General features: G+C 50.1%; 1 protein-coding gene across 2 annotated transcripts; it reads right to left on the minus strand.

Moving 5' to 3' along the window:
- Positions 1-432: 432 nt before the first annotated feature.
- PAFAH2 (platelet activating factor acetylhydrolase 2) lies at positions 433-16321 on the minus strand. 2 transcript variants are annotated; one of them, XM_065421613.1, is made up of 11 exons: positions 16262-16321; positions 13759-13872; positions 11809-11953; positions 10691-10787; positions 8911-8979; positions 8483-8624; positions 5689-5802; positions 3788-3879; positions 3473-3643; positions 2249-2397; positions 433-1277 (listed from the first exon to the last, which is right to left on the minus strand). In XM_065421613.1, the coding sequence occupies exons 1-11, from the start codon at positions 16319-16321 to the stop codon at positions 1183-1185; spliced, it is 1248 nt and encodes a 415-aa protein (XP_065277685.1). In that variant the 3' UTR covers positions 433-1182. The 2 variants fall into 2 exon arrangements, with proteins under 2 accessions (XP_065277685.1, XP_065277684.1); XM_065421612.1 differs by having other exon boundaries at positions 8483-8777; positions 16262-16298.
- Between the last annotated feature and the right edge of the window lie 3312 nt (positions 16322-19633).

Raw genomic sequence — 19633 nt, forward strand, 5'->3', positions numbered from 1 at the left:
AGCAGCCCACACTCTAGGGCAGCTTAGAAACCACTCCTGAATCAGAGAAAGGGACCTTGGCTGATAGAACTGGAGAATGGTCTATTGATGGGGTACAACTGAGCTAAAAGACTGGGTACCCCACCAATGACAAGGCCACTCTCTGGGCTCTATGATCAATTCTCCTTGTATGGAAGGTTATTGGAAGCTGGCTCTTCTATGGCATGTTTCATCCATAGATCTCAAAGCATTTTACAATCAATTAATATTATTCCCATTTTATAGAAGGGGAAATTGAGGCCCAGAGAAGTGAAGTGACTTGCCCAAGGCCAGTCAGCCAACCAGTAGCCGTGCCAGGAACAGAACCCAGATCTCAGTACTAGTCCAGTGCCCTATCCACCTGACAATATTGCCTCTCCTATGATAAAAAAAACAAAAGAGAAAGCTTAGATACGTGTTATGAACAATATTCTCCATCTTCATTTAATGCACACTTAAGAGAGAAGAAAATACAGTTTCTAATATATGCACCATTTTACAGACGATACCATTTAGACTGACAATTACTACAGCAGCATTAGTACCTCAGGTAATTCACAGGAGGGGCTTCTGAGAGTTTAACACAAGGAGAGAGATTTTCCTTTCATTGTCTGAAACTAGTGCAATGTAGTTCAGGTGTAGACAACAAAGTGCAGCCACACAAAGTGCATGGGGTGTTGGTAGGAGTCAGAGGGGACCAAGGCAGGTCTCATGTGTGAAAGACTTTTGGGAAGAAATGTATTTAGAGGAGGGATTTGAAGGAGCAGAAAGAAAGGTTTGGGACCTGTCAAAAGGGGGCTGCTAAGCCAAGCCACACCCCACATCTGCTTCTGTCCAATAAGGCATCAGTTTTCTAGGTTCCAAAATCAGTTCTAGAGCAGCCAGGCGCCCCAGTCTGTTCTCGATGGTGAGTTCTAGACCAGAGGAGGGCCCAGTCTCTGGGTTCCATGGCCAACCCTCGACCAGTCAGGGCCTCTAGTCTTCCGGTTCCAGCATGAATTCTGGACCAGCGAGGGCTCCATGTCTCTGGATTCCATCAGCAGCTGCATGATTTACACGTGCCTTTTGCAGAGTTAATGGAGTTGCTGATTTAAGGTGAAGCTACTATCTTCCTGGTATGGAGGATGCCTAACATCCATGGGGACGGACCAGCAGACAGTGTCTCTAAAGGCTGGAGATGCAGAGAGGCGCCTCTGGAATCACCGAGTCACCAATGCCTTCCAGGAGATTATTCCACTGATCAAAATCTTCCTCCAGCCCTAATTGGGGAAGCGAGATGACGAAAGGATTACTCCATGATTACTAACTGCTGGCAAGGCTCAGCCACATGCATTATGAGAAAGAGCCCCCTGCCCCCATTAGCTGTGCTAGACAATGGCAGGAGCTGATGAGCATTAGTATATGTGTGTAGCTCTTCCCATAGGCCACGAGGCTAACCTAGCCAAATGCACTTGGCTTTGCCTTGTCAGAGGAAGCTGAGGGACCTGTGCTAAGCCCATTTTACAGGGCACTGTCATAACACAGCAAATAGACTCTGCAGGTGTGGGGGTGGTGTTTGATTTTTAATGTACCCCCACCCTCTTCCCCCCATCCATCATCTGGCATTCTTGTGGATTGCCCACACAGCAGGATTCTTCCAGGGGGAGTCCCTCAGTTGGCAACGTGTTTGGTGTGGCCTAGGCAGTGGGGCTTTGCAGACACCCCCGTGAGGTTAGGCAGTATCATTATCGCCATCTGTACATGGGGAAACTGAGGCACGAATGGAAGTGAATTGATTTGCCCCCATTCACAAAGTGAGCAGCTGGCAGAGCCAGCAGTGCTTTGCTTCCAGCCCCATGCCAAGTCCATTCGACCAGACGGCGTAGCTAAGGTTTTCACAGCACCTTCACAAAACTCATGGTTTTGCCTTTAAATCTGGCACTAACTATTGAAGAAGGCCCCGCGTAACACAGCACAAGACAGGTCACTACACCCCCTTTAGGCTCTTGAGAATCTTGGCCAGCTCTGTGTATAGGGCAGGAAGGAGGCTCTCCCCGGAACACCACGCCCACACATTAGCTAGCGTGGTCACCACCCAAGCGGGACAGAAATCCTTCTGCAAGCATCGCCTCCTCCAGACTATCAGCCCCTCCTGGCCAAGGAGGCGAGAGCCTCAGCTCAGACGTCTGGGTGGACAGAGGGCCCCGCTGCACCATCCCAACGGAAAACATTTTTCTGCCTAGTGCCGTACTCAGATGTTTCTGCAGGAAAGCAAGCGCCGCCCTGTTGGTGATGTCCAAGCCTGCGTATGGGTCCAGGGTGCCTCTGGTCTGGAACAGTCTGTTCAGGAGATTCCCAGCCAGAAAAGTGAAGTCAGTCTGACTCAGATGCACAGATCCCCTGGAGAAGGGAGAAGCAAACGAGTCCTTTGGAGACAGGGATGAAATGCTCTCATCAACGACTGAGTCTTGCTAGCTTTACAGCCCTGGGTTGGGTCTACACTGGGTTTGGGAATCTCCCACTGGTGGAGACACAGATGGTGCATCAGGAATCATATGACCCTGCTCACAATACAGCTAGACAGCCTGGTGGCAAAAATGCCAGTGGCCATGTGAGCTCTGTCTTCACTATGGTCACTAATCTCCAGTGCAGTCACTGCTGGGAGACTCTCAAAACCACCTAGGATAAATCCGGGTCCCATGGGCGCTTTGCCATTGACTTGAATGGGAACAGGACTTCAGCCCCAGCGTAGACAAGGCCTAAGTAACACAATCCACTGCCCGCCCTGACTCATACATCCATAGGCCATATAAATGCACACAACTCTCTGTAAGCCCACAAGACAAGATCCATGCCTGAAGAGCTGCCCATCTAACTGAGACAAACAACCTGTAAATTAAAGGAAAGCCAAAGGAGGAAGAGGTCCTGTCGGAGGGGAGATCAGTATGGGGAAGGTGCTGGTGTTGGAGGTTGAGGAGGAATTTGTAGGAATGTTTCTTGGGGCAAGAGAAAAGGGAGTAGCAAAAGGCAGAGAGCTGAACGTGGGAGAAGGGAGAGTCAGAGTGAGGACTGGGCATGGGACACAGAGGCGAAGGAAACATGAGCTGAGCTGTCAGCAGGAGCATGGCTCTGAAGGTGAGGACAAGAAGTCCAAAGCGGATGCAGACAAAGGTTGCTGCACACTAGTGGGACAATAAAACTTAACACAGAGTGAGCAGTGTTATGGGATTGTTCGCGCGCTGGTATAATAGTAACCCTTGGCTCGTATACAGCACTTTTATCTGAAAACGTCAAATCACTTTACAAGGGATGATAAATAGCACTACCCCCATTTTAAAGATGGGAAAACTGAGGCACAGAGCGGGGCCGTGACCTGCCCAAGGTCACCCAGCAGGTCAATAGCAAAGCCAGGACGAGCACTCCTGGCTCCCAGACCAGTGCTCTACCACTGCCCAGACCCAGAGTGCGGACTTACAGGAGGGTTATGATCTTGGTCTGCCTGTTTCTGGAGCTGAGTCTCTTCATTTTGGCGACACTTTCTGCAGTCTGGAATTTCTCCGTGTTGATAAAAAGCACCGGCTTGGTCACCTTGTGGTAGAGATCATTCTTCAAAGGGAACATCCAGGCATCGAGAGCAACGGCGCATCTGCAGCAGGACAGAAGACAACAGGTAACTCTGCTGCTCTCTAAAGCCGTCTATTCCCATCTGGCCTGTTTCTATAAATGCATCCCCAGCTCCTTGCTGCAAGTTTTACTGTTTGTTTAAAAGCAGCATCTGTCCGATACTCACCTAAAATGGTCCTCTTTAGAAAGGGCTAGAATTGCGGTTGCTCCTCCGAAAGAGTGGCCCATTACAGCGACTTTAGACAAATCCACACTCTCCTGCAACGAGGAGGAAAACTATAAAGAAGCCAGTCCCCAAACCTCACTGCACAAAGCTCCTGCTGGGGAAGTAGTGACCTCAGGAAAAGCCAGCTTGCTACAGAGACTCTAAGCTGCATTCACCAGGGCAGTAGCTGTTAGAGGGAGTAAGGGCATCTTAGGGGTGACCCATGAAGTTCCACATCTCTCTGAGGCAGGATGCATTATCCCCATTTTACAGATGAGGAAACTGAGGCACAGAGTGGGTAAGTGATTTCCCTAAGGTCACACAGTAAGTCTATGGCACTGCTAGTAACAGAACCCAATTCTCAGCTCCCAGTCCCGTGCTCGTTCCAGACCATGGTGCTTCTCTGATTTGGAACCCTTATTTATCAGCGAGTTCCTGTTACGTTCTGAACCAACACCTTCCCTATTTGAGCAACAGGCTGATCAGCTCAGCCACCCTTGCTACAAGCCACTGATCTTAGCCACATTCTTTGTCCTAAGGAGCCTGGGGACACAGTATTATCCTAGCTCCATTGTGTCCTGAAAACACACGGATCTCTCCTGCAGCGTTGGGTGACACTTGTGATGCATGGCGCAGAGGATCAGTGTAGTGCAGCAGGAACTGGTACTCTGATCACAGCAGTGGCCGTATTCAGACAGCACCACAGAGACGATGGGTGGAAAATAAAAGAACACGAAGGGCCTGTCTATGCTTGAAATGCTGCAGTTGCGGTTGTAGACAATACCTATGCCAACAGGAGGGGTTCTCCCATCAGCGCAGGTAATCCACTTCCCCACAGGGCAGTAGCTAGGTTGGTGGGAGGGAGAATTCGTCTATCGACCTGAGCGACGAAGCTGCATCAACCTAACTTTTCCGTGTAGACCGAGCCTTAGAGTGTGTCTACGCTTAAAATGCCACAGCAGCATGGGTGTAGCGACTCCACTCTCCCGAGAGAAGGTAGCTAGGTCAATCCAGCATTGTCTACACTGGGGGTTAGCCTGGCAGAGCTACGTCTGTCCGGGGTGTGGATTTTTCAAAGCCCGGAGAGACGTAGCTACGCCGATGTAGGTTTTCAGCATAGACCAGCCTGTAGAATGAATGTGCTGGTAACACAATTCTGCAACAAGGGGCACCATAGTGCAAATCCCCAAGCAGCAGATGCAGTTAGTATTTATAAGAGGCTCCGTGCGAGGCCCTGGAATGGGAGGCTGAAGGGAAGAGAAGTACTTGATCACTAAAGAATACCTTCTCTTGCCAGTCTAGGAGCAGCACTATTGGGCTCTGGGGGGGATCAGAGTCTCCTAAAATAGATATAAACAAAATATAAAGAGGGGGGAAAGAAAGAAGAGGATAGTGAGAAGAAAGGAAGAAGAAAAAATGGGGAGGAGATGGAAGAGGTGCAGTTAAAGGGGACAAAGAGAAAAGGGAAGAAGGGCGAGGAGAAAAAATAAGAGAGCAGAGGTGACAGAGGAGATAAAAAGGAAATGAGGGGGTGGAGTGGTAGGACAGGACAAAAAGGAAAATGAATCAGGGGCTTAAAGGATTCTGGTTCTGCAAGTTCTACCCCCACGCCTCCAATTCCAGGAGGGCAATCTGCAAATTTCACAGAACCAGGCCTGTTCCTGCCAGTAACAACACCTGCAGGGGCAATGAAAGGAAGGTGTCGGGTGGAGGAGAGGCGGCTGCTATTGCTGGTAGGAGATCAGGTTAAAATAACTGGCCAGCTCTGAAGGCCATCCTGCACGGGTTTCAGTGAATCCCTTCATAATCTGCCCTGCACAAAAATGTCTCTCCGCTGCAACTGAAGAGTTGGCTGGAAATACCTTCAGTGCAGACAGATCAAATCCTTTGTGCAAGACATTGGTGACAGCTTTGCCGCTGCTGATGTCCTGCACCAGCCTGAGCCCTCGCACGCACTCGTTTGCTCTTTGATGAACCTGTAACAAAAGTGTCCCTGGTTAATTCAACCCCTTCTTTCCTCCAGGCTGATCAAGCATCACCACAGGAATGATGATAATATAGCATAATAATGTGCTCTCCCAAAACGCCCTTTGTCTAAGCACATCACAGTGATTTGCAAAGATTAATAAGTCTCATTACACCAAGTGAGGTCAGTACGTATCATACCCCTTGCATGCACGCACGGAAAGTGACTTACACTACTTTTACCTCTGTGTAACTCCACTGAGCTCAATAGGGTTACTCCTGATTTGTACTGCTTTAACTGAGCATAAAATCAGGCCCTCAGAGACTTGCCCAAGGCCGCTCGGTGAGTTAGCGGCAGAAACAGAATCCAGGAGTCCCAACTCCAGTCTCCGGCTTTAAACCACACTGCCTTTCTTGGATCACAGCGAATGTGGAGACAGAGGAAAATACAGACACTACAAGAGCTTCCCAAGGGAAATCGCTATAAATGTATTGGAAAAGCTTCTTAAAATCCAGTTAATTTAATACCACAAACTGTTGAAGATAAGCAAAACATTTCCACTATACCAATAAGTAAGGAGGGTACTCAGAGGACAGATAATGTGTTTTGCTCAGTGGATCCACCATGGCCGAACCTACCAGCCAGAGGCCAATATGAAAGATGGAGAGAGACTTTCCCCAAAGAGGTCCAAACGCCTAATGAGAAACCCCTCTCCCCCCACCCCCAGGCCTCCCAGCTGCTGGGAAGATGATCGCTGGGATTCCTACTGAGGTGCTGTCCCTGGACCCTGCTCAAGGACTCCATTTTTTGTAATAGCTGCAAAAGATATTCTTAAATAATCTGATGAGGTTTTAACACACTGGGTCACAGTGAAGATCTAGTGGATCACGTTGCCCTAGATCCCAGCGTGCCACCAAAAATACATGGATTGTGCAAAGTCTCTTCCCAATTGGCCGGTATTATATCAGCCTCTGCTAGTAGGTATTTTGACACTCTCTTGATACCCAGCCTCCTTCAGGCTGTTGGAAGAGAGAAGTAGGTTGGAGAAGTTGGATCTGTTCTTCTTTCCCTTCCCCAGCATCCTGGCTACCTCAAACAGTGTGAGTGGGCGTATCTCCATAACACTACAGCACCCTCCATATCTGGGTCTTCCTCCAGAGTGAATAAATTCAATGCCTGTCTCTGCTGCTGCAGCCGAGTAAAACTGACCTGTTTTTTGAGTGTTTCAGGGCTGCCAAAAGGGTTGTAACAGCAACAAAACTGACTAGAGTCTGTCAGTTTCACTCTGCCACTATTTGAGCTCCAGCAGCACTGGAGTGGTCTGTCTGCAGACTCAGGAAGAAAGCCCTGCATTGGGGTCACATGTGGAAGGTGTTCTCCACTTGCAGAAGGGCAAAGAATTTATTTAACGTGCACATTTAAAGGGCGACCATCAACTTTAAAACAAACATCTGTCTAAGCTTAGTTAAAAACTTGTTGTTACAAGTAAAACCAAAGATTTCTATAACTAAGATTGGGGGGGCGGGGAGAGACCTACTGCAAGTTGTTTTCCCCCCAGGTTGTTTATTCTGGACATTGGACATCACAGCTCATAGTTTCCTATGTATAGTCAGCCTGCTGCCCCTGTTTGTGTGGATTTTTCTACAGTGACAAAGGACAGAAAAACATGATTTTAAAACCACAAAAACTCGCAGGGGTCTCAGGGGCAGCACCGGAAACCACAATTAATCCAGTTTTTTAAAAACAGGCTACATTTCAAGTTGCCACTGTCCTTTTAAACTCAGCAGAAACTGCTGTATTTCAGGCCTCACTTACTAGGGGACTTTCCTACTTGGCTGGGGTGAGCAGGCAATTGGATTTTTTATGCCCTGTCCAAAACAGCAATGGGAGAAACCTCATAAAAAGTTCGAAATCGGAGTGCTGGAAGTTTGGAGGCTCATCTGAAGCTTAGCTCAGCCTCTCTAGGCTGCAGAACTGAGCTGGAAACAAGAACTGAGGCTCAAGAGGATTCAGGGAATTTTCTGTTTCCAGTGAGGCCTGAAATACACCAAAACCAACCGGGCTGCTTTCTGCCTTGCCCTGAACTCAGACACAAAGAGGCCTGTAAAAGGGTGAAAGGCAAACGAGATAACCGAACGGTTCAGAATCTACAAAACAGGTTCAACTTTAGGTTCAGTTCCAGAAATGGAGAAAGGTCTGGGCAAAGCCAGAAGAGTAAGGTTATCCAAAACCCTGGGCAGACCCCCATAGAGCCCTTCCCCCCTACTGCCCTGTGCTGTGGCAGGCTCCTCCCACCCTGGAGCAACGGTGTGGTTTGCTCTAGTGGTGGGTAAAAGGCCAGGCAACTTCCTCTCTGGTTCTCTTCCAAAGTGATGTGAACACAGACAATGTTCATAAAACACAGTTCTCCTCCCTCAGCTGGAGACTGTCAGCAGACTTCACTGCCTCCATTGCTCTGACTTAGCATTTTCAAGCTTTTCTTTGCAACCGTGACTGCATTTCTTTTTTTAAATGAAAAGAGAGATTCTGGCATCATCATGTGACACTGGCAACTGAGGCCTAGGCACATGCCCATTGGGCGTACGCCTTAAACTGGCCCGGAATTCAGGTGTGATGGATTTTGCCCCTCCCCAAATTGGTTCGGCCGCCTCCATCCTAAAAACAGCCTTTCCCTGCCTTCCAGGCATTACCTGTGGGTTTCGAAAATGAAATTCCTTCCGCCCTTCTTGGACCCTTCGAAACGGGATCCATTCCTCCTGCAGCGCAGCCTCCAGGGAATCGGACCCCCCAGCCTCTGCCTTGCAAAAGTAAGTTGCACAGGCAGAATGGTCTCTGCGGGAATAACAGGACAGCCAAGTTAAATCACTGAGCAGTTGCCACTCATCGGAAACACGAGGCATGCAAGGGAAAGGGGAATATTTAGCATTCGATTCAGCTTCTGAATGCCCCCATTTCAAAGAGAAGATCAGAGACTGCTCCTGAGTCCTAGGAGGATAATTCATATCACAAGTCTGCTGAATTAATGATCAACCAGAAAACAAAATATACTAGGGGAGAGGGTGGGTGACCACCAGGAAACAGACTGCATCATGCTGTTCCAAAGGGGGTCGCCACTCACCTGTGCTCCAGCGCCATCACCAGAAAGCCACGGGAGGCCATTTCCGCACAGACAGCCGAGTAGACGGTTCTGAAAACACGAGGATGCAAAGGGAAAGCAGAATGAGGGCTTGATCCTCTGGCTCCCGGAGGTGCTGAACACCTTCCACCCCCACTAGACTCAGCAGAAACCCAAGGCACTCAGCACCTCCCGGACTTGCTCTGCTCCTACACACGTTTTGCTGCAAGTCTCCCTGTTGAAGAGAGAGTGAGTCCTAATCTGAGCCCAGCCATGGGAGCGAGGGACTCCTGGGTTCTAATCCCGGCTCTGACACTGACTTCATCTCTGGGATTTGGCAAAGCCACAATCACCCCGTTTTCAAAAGGTGCTGAGCACACACAGCTTCCATTGATCCCAGGGGGAGCTGCAGATGCTTGGCACTTCTGATAATAGAGGCACAGAGAGGATCGTGACTTGGTTTCCCCATCTGTAAACTGGGGAGAATACCACCCAGGGGCTTTGTGAGGAGGGGGTAACGTTTGTAAAGTGCTTTGAAGATGAAAAATGCCACGTGTTATTATTACTAATAAAGCCAGATGCAGAAACACTGCTTGTGCAGCGGCTGAATGTTTGGAAAAGCTGCCTAGCCAGATCTATTAGACTGTGAAATAGTCTCTAAAGGGAAGTGGTGGAAGCCCCGTTGCTTGAATCATTTAAAACTAGATTGGACAAAGCACTAGGAAATACACAGTAGGGAACCAGTTTCCACTGCCCAGCAAGAGGTGTGAGATGATCTAATAGGATTCTGCTGCCCCAACCATCCATGTTTAAATATGCAGTAACTAGGGATGACATTATATGTCTAGAGTAAGGTACTAAGCTATTGGCATGGTATTAAACATGGATTTACAGCAGACGTCAGGGGCTCTGACAGCCAGGGAGCACAGGGTCTCATCCTACAAGAGCAGAGTTTTTGCTGACAATACCATTGTATATGCTGGTCCTTGGCTTTTAAAAGGATTTGCTGTTGGGGAGGGAGGAGGGCTGTAATGGGACTGGGAGCCTTTCACCTCTAGGTTATCAATTTAAATCCAGCGAAATGGGCCAAAGGGGACTCTCGTCTGCTGGCCGTCTAGTGTGAAACAAACTGGTGTGGGCCTCCGGCTAGCTCCTCGTGGGAGGTGTGTCCACGCCGCAAAAGCCATCATCACAACTCGCACCAACTGAATCCCACTGTTGGCTGTCCCAGGACAGATACTGAAGATGGAATTGGCCGTAAAAACTAAGCTCTGCTCTTTGCCCTACAAATGGTCCCTCTAAAACAGAGGTAAGATACTTCGGGCCAGATTCTCCGCTGATGTAAACGGGCAGAGCTCCACTGCAAATGCTGATTTACACCAGCTGAGGATCTGGCCCATTGGCCGAGCAACATGGAGGCAGCTTGCTCTGCCCCTGCTCTGTGCACAGAACTCCAGTCTCCAGCGCTGGCAGCCTGGCATCTTTCACCAGCATTCCAGTCACTTACTAAAACCATGACAAGAGACTTGCTGGGGGGCGGGATCTGGGTGAGTCTCAGCCTGGGAACACGACACTTTTTAGCCAATCCCTTGGCAGAAATGACTGAGAAGTCCTAACCTCAGTCTGTTGGCTTGCGCGCATTTCAACCAGCCCCCTGCTGACACTGTAGCCCAGTCGAAAGTTCTATTAGCATTATAGGAGAGGCAGCCTCACACAGTGAATACGCCGGAGATCCCTCTCCTCTTTCACCCAGGACCGTGGGAAGTGAGGCCGAGACTCTTACCGAAAGGCTCCCAGGCCATGGGAGAATATGATCAGTGGGTACCTGCTGCCACATGCCTTAAAAGGTCCGTTCCAGCTCACTGGAACTCTGTAGGACCCTGCAGGAAGAAGTGACAGATGTGAGTGGAGTGAGCCAAGTTGTCATAGCGTTACAGCTCTGACTCCTGCAGTTGCGGGGGAGCCCCCACACTCTCGTTTGTTCTGGGGTTCTTCAGAATCCTGAACCCCGTCGAGCCTCATGTCACCTTCTGTACCCAGGGAACAACAGGAGATCGACTGGGAGAGGAGTGAGCATCTTCCCACGCCCTCGCAATTTTCTGCACCCAGGGAACAACAGGAGATCGACTGGGAGAGGAGTGAGCATCTTCCCACGCCCTCGCAATTTTCTGCACCCAGGGAACAACAGGAGATCGACTGGGAGAGGAGTGAGCATCTTCCCACGCCCTCGCAATTTTCTGCACCCAGGGAACAACAGGAGATCGACTGGGAGAGGAGTGAGCATCTTCCCAACCCCTCTGTACCCACAGAACATTTCTACGGCACCCTCCATCCCAAAGCGCTTTGTCACCCTGCTGAAATGCCCCGCCTCTGAGGAACAGGACAGCAGCCACGCAATACATAACCCAGAATTGATAGGGGAGGGCAATGTTGGATGCCACAGCAAAGGTCCACACTAATGGAAAGTGCCAGGGGCTCTACTGTCCACGTGGCTCTTGCCTTTGGACGTCTCATTGGAAAGTCCTGCACATGCCACAAGCTGCACAGGCTGCATTTTGCCTGCTGCAGAGACCCCGATGGGATTTGATCCCGGGTGTCCCAGGGAGTCTAGTTAGTTCAAACCTGAGGCTGTGGTCTCTAAGCCCTCCCCTATGGTGTTATATTATCCAGTCCTCTCCCTTTCTTGTGGCTAACCTGTAATCATGCTGCCTTATTAGCTTAGAACATAGAACAACAGCTTCCTCTGACTCCGGAGCTAAGGTGGCAGCAGGGGCCATTTTCCTATGACCGCACTAATAGCATGCTGTTCTAACGGCCTCCGGGCATGCTCCCAGGAGGCAGAGAGAGTCTGGGGCAGCCCCCCGGGGGCCGAGATCTATCTGAAGCCATCAGGCCTCTCACCAAAAGTCACACTGAGCAGCGGGGTGCACCACTTCAGGTTGATGTAGTCGGCCAGCCCATCGCAATACTCACGGCGCGGGATCCAGAGGGGCTGCTCTGCCCCCTCCTGGGGAAGGCAGGGGTAAAACAACCGGAAGAAAAGCCCCTAAAGAAAAGGAAGGAAGGATTGCGGCACAAATATCACACGGGTGAAACACCCCATCCCACCTAGATCTGAACAGAGAATGTCACAGATTATAAAACCAGAAGGGGCCATTGTGATCATCTGCTCTGACCTCCGGCATCCACCCTTCACACCCTCAATACAGAGGTCAAACCAGGTGATCCTCATCTAGCATGTGACTCAGCACTCGGCTCTTTGGCTATATCTTGGCAACGCTGTCAGTAAGTTTGATTCACACAGCTCCCCGAAGGCCCGATCCACTCCTCTCCTCACTCAGTGCTGGAGCTGTGTGCGCAGAGCCCCCACTGGGCAGTAGGAAAAGACAGAATGGAGAGGGGACATACAGGAGGAGCGTGGACAGAAAATGGAGAGAGCGGATTGGAGTGGGTGGGTGGGAAGGAAAAGGAACAAATAATGGAGGAGAAAATGGGTATTTCTTCCTCTCAGGAGTTAGTGCCCCATCCTGGAGAACCGGGACCTAGAACACAGGCCTGCCCATTGACCGTTCTGGTTCTAGGACCCCACAGACCAGCCAACCCACCCCTCTCTGTGTGCCCTGATCATCTTCCGCCTACGTTACTGCAGCCAGTGGTTCACATCCTTCTCCGGGACTGCGCCTTACGCATGGAACAACCTCCCCTGTCAGGTCATCAGGGCAACCCACATGATTCAAATCCATCCTATTCCATGTTGTTATAGTGAGGCAGTCAGACTACTAGAGTCAAGGTTGAGAAGCTGGCGGTAAGACAGCTGATTTCTCTAAGTGCTCACAAATCCACGGGTATTCAATTGGGTTATATTGCCTGCCCTTCCTCAACTCCACTGGACTTGTATTATCAGCAAAGGCAGAGGAGTTTTGTTATATATAAAAATCCTTAACGTTCAGCTGAATCTGACTCAAATTGTGCCATCGCTGGACTGTGGCGCCAGGCAATCTTCTCAATGTTACCTTTGTTCTTCCTCCCTCTGTTGGTTAAACTAACTTGCATATCTGATCTGAAAATTACACAATAAGCTGTAAGGGAAAAGACTATGTTGTAATGTGGCTGTACAGCACTGAACACATGGGGACCCTGATTTGCAGCAGCTGAGCTCACCCTCATCTTGCCCTATGTTCAAGACGGGGTTGGCTGGTGCAAATTCTGGCTTTCCTTCTCTGTGCTTGGGGTTTGCACAGATGCTGCTACATCAGTGGCTGGCCAGCGACTGCTGGAACTGGGGCAAATTCTCAATGCATACAAGAACTCAGACTGAGGCAGGGACTCTCTTTACTTCCACACCTTGTACAGCACCAAGCACAGGGTCATGTTTAGTAAATAATAACTGGAGACATGTGCACTGTCAACCTAACTAGTTTTAAGATGCAGCTTGGTCAGTTTACGAAGGGGATGATATGACAGGATTGGCTTCTATAGCAGGAGACGAGACTCAATGACCCAGGAGATCCCTTCCAGTCTTATATTCCTTTGTTCAAGTGTCCAGAGACAGAATTCAGTTTAAGGAGAGACCAAGAATCCAGTCGAGTCAGCAGGAAATGTGCAGCTGTAATCTTCTTGCTCACATGCCTCCCCCCAGCCAGTCTTCAGAGTGACCATGAGTCACACTGCAGGCAATCTCAAGTACCCCACAGGCTGCATTTACAGGGCTTGCTGCAAGATCAGTTCCAGCAAAACAAATAATCAAATAGCTTGAAACACCATTGCCCTCCTACCTGCTGATCCTGTTTCACGCTAGCACAACTAATGAGAAGCAAAACCCCGAGCAGCTAGCAGTGCTCATTACTGTACCTTCCGGTTGGGGCCCACCATCACATCCGTGCAGCCCACTTGGTGAGGTCCTTTCCCATGGGGCAGCCTGAGGGACTGTGCTCCCCCCATGCCTTCCTGAGCTGGAGACAGCACCTAGAAAGGGAGAGAGGAGGTTGCAGTGCTAGAGCTGTTTTACCCAATGGCTGGTGAAACAGAGCCAGTTAATCTCACTTCCTTCATCTGTTTCCTGTTGAGCAAAATCCTCAACCAAATCCTAACCTACTGGACTTTGAGAGCTGCATGACATTGGCTGGCGATCTGAGCCATCAGGCAGCAAGAGCAGAAGAGTGAACAAGATTTTATCAAGAACCCAGCGTGACCAGGGCAGTGCAAGGAAGCTGGCCTTTTGACTCCCAGAATTATGATGGGCAGCAGAGGCAAAAATGAACTAATTGTTCCAGCAGGACACTGGGAGCCAGGACTCTGGGTTTTAGTCACTGACTCACGGTGTGACGGCGGCTAAATCATTGTTCTCCATGCTTCCCCTCTGGAAAGTGCTTTGAGCTCCTCCAATGAAAGGAAATGCAAGTGCAAAGTATTATTATTTAATCCTAGTGCCACAGAGATCAGAGATGGAAAAGACTCCTATCCATCACTGTAGTATCTAAAGAGCCAGATTCTGAAAGGCCCCTAAAGATGTACAGAGACACTAAGCAGGATTCACAAAGAGGACTAGTGCTCAAGTCCTCATAAGTGTTTAGGAGCTTAACTCTTATTGATTTCCATGGGAGCTAGGCTCCTTTCAGGGTCTGGGCCATGGTGCCTAACTCCCACGGAGCGGTGCACTATAGTGTATTTTCTAGCACTTTGTCCAGTCTCCAAGCAAAGGGGCTTTCACCACTTTCCTTAGCAGACTGTTGCACTGTCTTCAAGGCTGCTTGTAACAATAGTTAACATTACAGCAGGATCTGACCTGCATCCAGGGCCAGGCAAAGCCCTGCTCTGCGCTGATCCCTCTTCACTCAGCCAAGCACAGCTTGTGCATTCTGGTGGCTCGGCAGGGCAGCAGCTCTTGTGAAAGTGCTTTTTGTTGGAGTATTAGCTCAGCTGCATCCTGAAAGCGAACTTACAGAACACTAGTATCAGAGGGGTAGCCGTGTTAGTCTGGATCTGTAAAAGCAGCAAAGAGTCCTGTGGCACCTTATAGACTAACAGACGTATTGGAGCATGAGCTTTCGTGGGTGAATACCCACTTCGGACATGCATCCGACGAAGTGGGTATTCACCCACGAAAGCTCGTGCTCCAATACGTCTGTTAGTCTATAAGGTGCCACAGGACGCTCTGCGGCTTTTACAGAACATTTTACACCAACCAACGTCCTGCCCTGGCTGCTGTTTATTGTGGCAGTTGCCTCTCCCATGCCTTTTAGAGATTAATCTCACACCATCTGGACATCTGTAACATGCTAGGGACAATGGGGTTCTGTGACTCAGACTGCCAGAGCTAGGGTGATCAGATGTCCCGATTTTGAGGAGTTTGTCCCACGTCCCGACCGAAGTACGGTTGGGACGCCATTTGTCCCGATATTTTGTTTCGGGCGTTGTTGTTTTTTTTTTTTTTTTTTACACTCACCCGTCCGGGTCTTCGGCAGCAATTCGGCGGAGAGTCCTTCAGTCGCTGACGGTCTTTGGTGGCATTTCGGCGGCGGGTGCTTCTGTCTTTGGCGGGAAGGTTTATTACCCGCCTCCGAAATGCCACTGAAGACCGTCAGCAACTGAAGGACCCTCCGCCGAATTGCCGCCGAAGACCCGGACGGGTGAGTGTAACAATTAAAAAGGAATCCCCCCTGCGGCGGTCCGATATTTTCCACTTAGCATCTGGTCACCCTAGCCAGAGCTGATCCAGGACTAGAACAGGAGGCAAAGAGTGACAAAGCGGGCTTGTTTTTTTCTTTTACATTGAGTGACATGAGTGAGATTTTCTGATTCTGGGAGCTTCACAAGAGCAATACCTGAGTGATAACACTTGGCTCTTATATAAGACTTTCTATGCCAGGATCTTAGGGGGCCGACACCAACCTTCAAGGCAGGGAAATATTATCCCAATATGACAGGTGGGGAAACTGAGGCACCCGGCGGGACAGTGACTTGCCCAAGACCACCCAGACAGCTGGAATCGGAACCCCGGCACGGCCACAGGCAGCCCCCCACGCCACCCCCCGGCCCCGCTTCCTCACTTTGTCCCACTCCCCCCAGTCTCGTGTGCCCTGCCCCACTGGCTCCCCCTGGCTGCCCCTATTCACGCCCCCCCACACCTGTGTCACCCTCCAGCCAGACCCCTGCCCCCAGCCCGGCTCCCTCTCTTCCCCCCACAGCGCCCCCCCGACAACCGGCCCTCACAGGCGGCGGGGAGGGAGCTGGCGCCGCCCCCGGGAGCTCAGCGGAACCAGCAGGGGGCGCGTCCGGCCTGAGAGGGACGGTTCGGAGCGCGGGGGGCCCCTGCCAGGGCCACCCAGGCCGGAACTACAGCGCCGGCACCTACCTGGGCTCCCGCCACCCCACGGAAAGACGCGGCTGCGCCGCCCGGTGCATCCTGGGACATGTAGTGTTATTGCCACGCCCAGCGCGAATGGTCCCCAAGCTCAGCACTACAACTCCCAGAGCTCCCCGCGGCCTGGACTGTGCTTCCCACCTCCCCCAGCACTACAACTCCCAGAGCACCCCGCGGCCTGGACTGTGCTTCCCACCTCCCCCAGCACTACAACTCCCAGAGCTCCCCGCGGCCTGGACTGTGCTTCCCACCTCCCCCAGCACTACAACTCCCAGAGCTCCCCGCGGCCTGGACTGTGCTCCCACCTCCCCCAGCACTGCAACTCCCAGAGCTCCCCGCGGCCTGGACTGTGCTCCCACCTCCCCCAGCACTACAACTCCCAGAGCTCCCCGCGGCCTGGACTGTGCTCCCACCTCCCCCAGCACTACAACTCCCAGAGCTCCCCGCGGCCTGGACTGTGCTCCCACCTCCCCCAGCACTGCAACTCCCAGAGCTCCCCGCGGCCTGGACTGTGCTCCCACCTCCCCCAGCACTACAACTCCCAGAGCTCCCCGCGGCCTGGACTGCCCCCTCCCACCCAGCACTACAACTCCCAGAGTTCCCCGCGGCTGGACTACCCCTCCCCCCAGCACTACAACTCCCAGAACTCTCTACTCCAGGGAGTCTCTCTCTTTTAACTACCTCTCATATTAATCCTCCTGGAATCTCTCCGGGGGCAGGGGCAGTGAGTGAATGGGTTAGAGCAGAAGGCTGGGAAATAGGACTCCTGGGTATTGGAGGGGGGTATGGAATCCCACTGCCCAGGAATATAGGTCTTAGCTCCAGGGAACTATTCCTCACCCAACCCACAGGACTACAAACCCCAGAATTCTCTATGGCACAGAGCCCTCAGGACTGTGACTCCCAGAATTCATTGCTGCAGGCCATATTTATCTGCTGTCCTAAAACTGTCAGAATGGGATGCATGGAGCCCTGCTCCCTATCAAGACTACCACACCCAGAATTGCCAGCTATTTATGTATTTTCCGCCTCTTCCTCTCCTCTTTTATTCCCAGAGCTCTTTGCATGCCAGAGTCTGGGCTAGTGAATAACAATGATACTAAGATGCCTGTCTGCTTTTCACCTGTGGATCTCGGCTGCCAGGGTTTCTAGGTGCCATGACACTAGTTAGGAGGGCACAAGCCTAGTGCAGGCACTAAGGGCCATGTTCTCAAAGTGCCTCCTAGCTGGACCTGTAATACGTGCAAAGGCCTTTGGGATGGGCAAATGGTGTGTGAATTAGTTAGCTGAGCTTGAGTCTCTATTTACATGTGCTGTTACCAAATGGTCCTGTGCATTGAGACACTGAAGGTATGGGTGTGCAGACATGTTTCCAAATATGGCCTGGTTAGCAGTGCCTTTAAAAGATGTGGCCCACAATGCGCTGTGTGTACTAGTAAAAACCTGTCGAGGAATTTCCCCCTAAACTCTAGGGTACTTGGGGCTTTCCCCCCCAGGCTTGGAACATGCGTTTCATGCACCAACTGCCCTTCCTCTTCCATCCTCCTTGAAATCTCTTTTCAAGTCCCTTTCCATCACTGACCATTATGACTACCTGATCTCTCACTGTGTCTGCCTTAAGCAGACCATAAGCTCCTCAGTGCCTGGACTTTGCCTGTGTGTAAAGTTCACAGGACTTCTATGGTGCTATAGAAATGATCATAATCATAGTTCTAGCTGAGGGCTGAATAAAGGGGTCAAAGCCGAGGTCAGAACTTTTAGCATCAGCCTTTTGCATGGTTCATTCTGGGGCACAATTGCAAGAACAGTTACGTTGTTTGTATGTATAAGGGAGAACTCCCCCACCCACACCCCAACCGTCTCCTCTTCCTACTTCATGTTCCTAAATACAAATTATCTCTGTGGTCCCAAAATTGTGAATCCGCTGCACCCCCTTTCTGAGCCCCCTCTCAACTCTACCTGCTTTTGCTGCCTTCCTCCACAGCCTGGGCTCTTATCAAGTTACTCTAGACTTGGCCAAACTGAGCTTGATCCTGTAGTTCTACCTGGCAGGTGGGTGAATCCCAGATCGGGCTCCTTGTCTGAAAGGGTTCTCCCCATAACTACAGACAGCATGTGGATTGGAATGCCTGTATGCCCAGATTTATTGCATTGGTGTCACTGAGATTGAGTGTACAGCTGGAATTTTCTGGCCCCTTGGCTGGTTCGGGAGACCCAGTGACTGACAGGGAAGGTTTATATATGTTTACTCTGCTTAGCATTTTTGTCTTTACTGAGAAACTGTTCATTTGAGGGACCAGCAGAAAGGGGCTCAAGCCACAGAATCCATCTTCGGCTCCAGATTTTGACGAGCTTGGGCGTTTTGGGGGTGATGACCTAATCCCTTCATTTCCATCTCTGATTTTTATGATCTGAGATAATATTTCGAGCCCACATCCCTCTATTTTAACAGCCTGAATGTGGCCAAACCCAGAGGGAGTGGAAGACACAAATAAAGGAAAATGCTCGTTGAAAACCAGCCCAGGTTTTCAGCTTCTAGCGGTGAGGAGCTGTGCAAAACGCCAGCGAACTCATTCTGTGCATCTGGGATCCATTTTCTCATTTGGCAGCCTCTGTTGGATTCATTTTTTGTGTGTGTGCAGAAAATGCTTAGCTCACTGTTAACCAGAGCACATAATAGAGTCATCATGTGAAAGATGGCAAAACTAGTCAAGATAATTACATTTTGGACTTAATTAAAATCATGGCCACTGATGGCAGCTTAGCCTGAACTGGAGAGCTGCTCTTTCCAGCTAATTAATACATTTCATTTTGCAGCTTGAATTGTGCCACAATAAACAGCATGAACACAGACCAAGGCAGAGTTGTATAGTGCAGAGCGTAGGTTAGTTCTTGGTAGCGACCTTCATTGATCATCATTATTCTGATTATTTAGTATGTATTTTACTTATGGGCTCAGTCAGTGATTGTGCCCCCATTATGTTAGAGATCACCCCAAAGAGTTTAGTACAGTCACTTTGAAGAGGACATTTCAAACTTGTCAAGTTTTAAGCCTAACTGTTTGTGAATCTGGCCTTTTAAAAAGAAAAGGTACAGAAAACGCAACCACACACAACCGTTATTACAATAATAGCACAGCATTATTATTCATATATTTTTAAGGCCAGAAAGGACCATTATGATCATCCTGTCTGATCTCTTGCATAACAGGGGTCATCAAACTTCACCCCATAAGTCCTGCACCATGCCCGTATCTTGTAGCTGAGTTGAATCATGTTTTTTAGAAAGACATCCAATCTTGATTTAAAGAATTATACACACGTAAAGCTGCCACTTTATCCTCTCTTAAATCCCTTCTTAAAA

Source organism: Emys orbicularis, chromosome 23 (genome assembly GCF_028017835.1).
Source record: "Emys orbicularis isolate rEmyOrb1 chromosome 23, rEmyOrb1.hap1, whole genome shotgun sequence".
NCBI classification, from domain to species: domain Eukaryota; kingdom Metazoa; phylum Chordata; order Testudines; family Emydidae; genus Emys; species Emys orbicularis.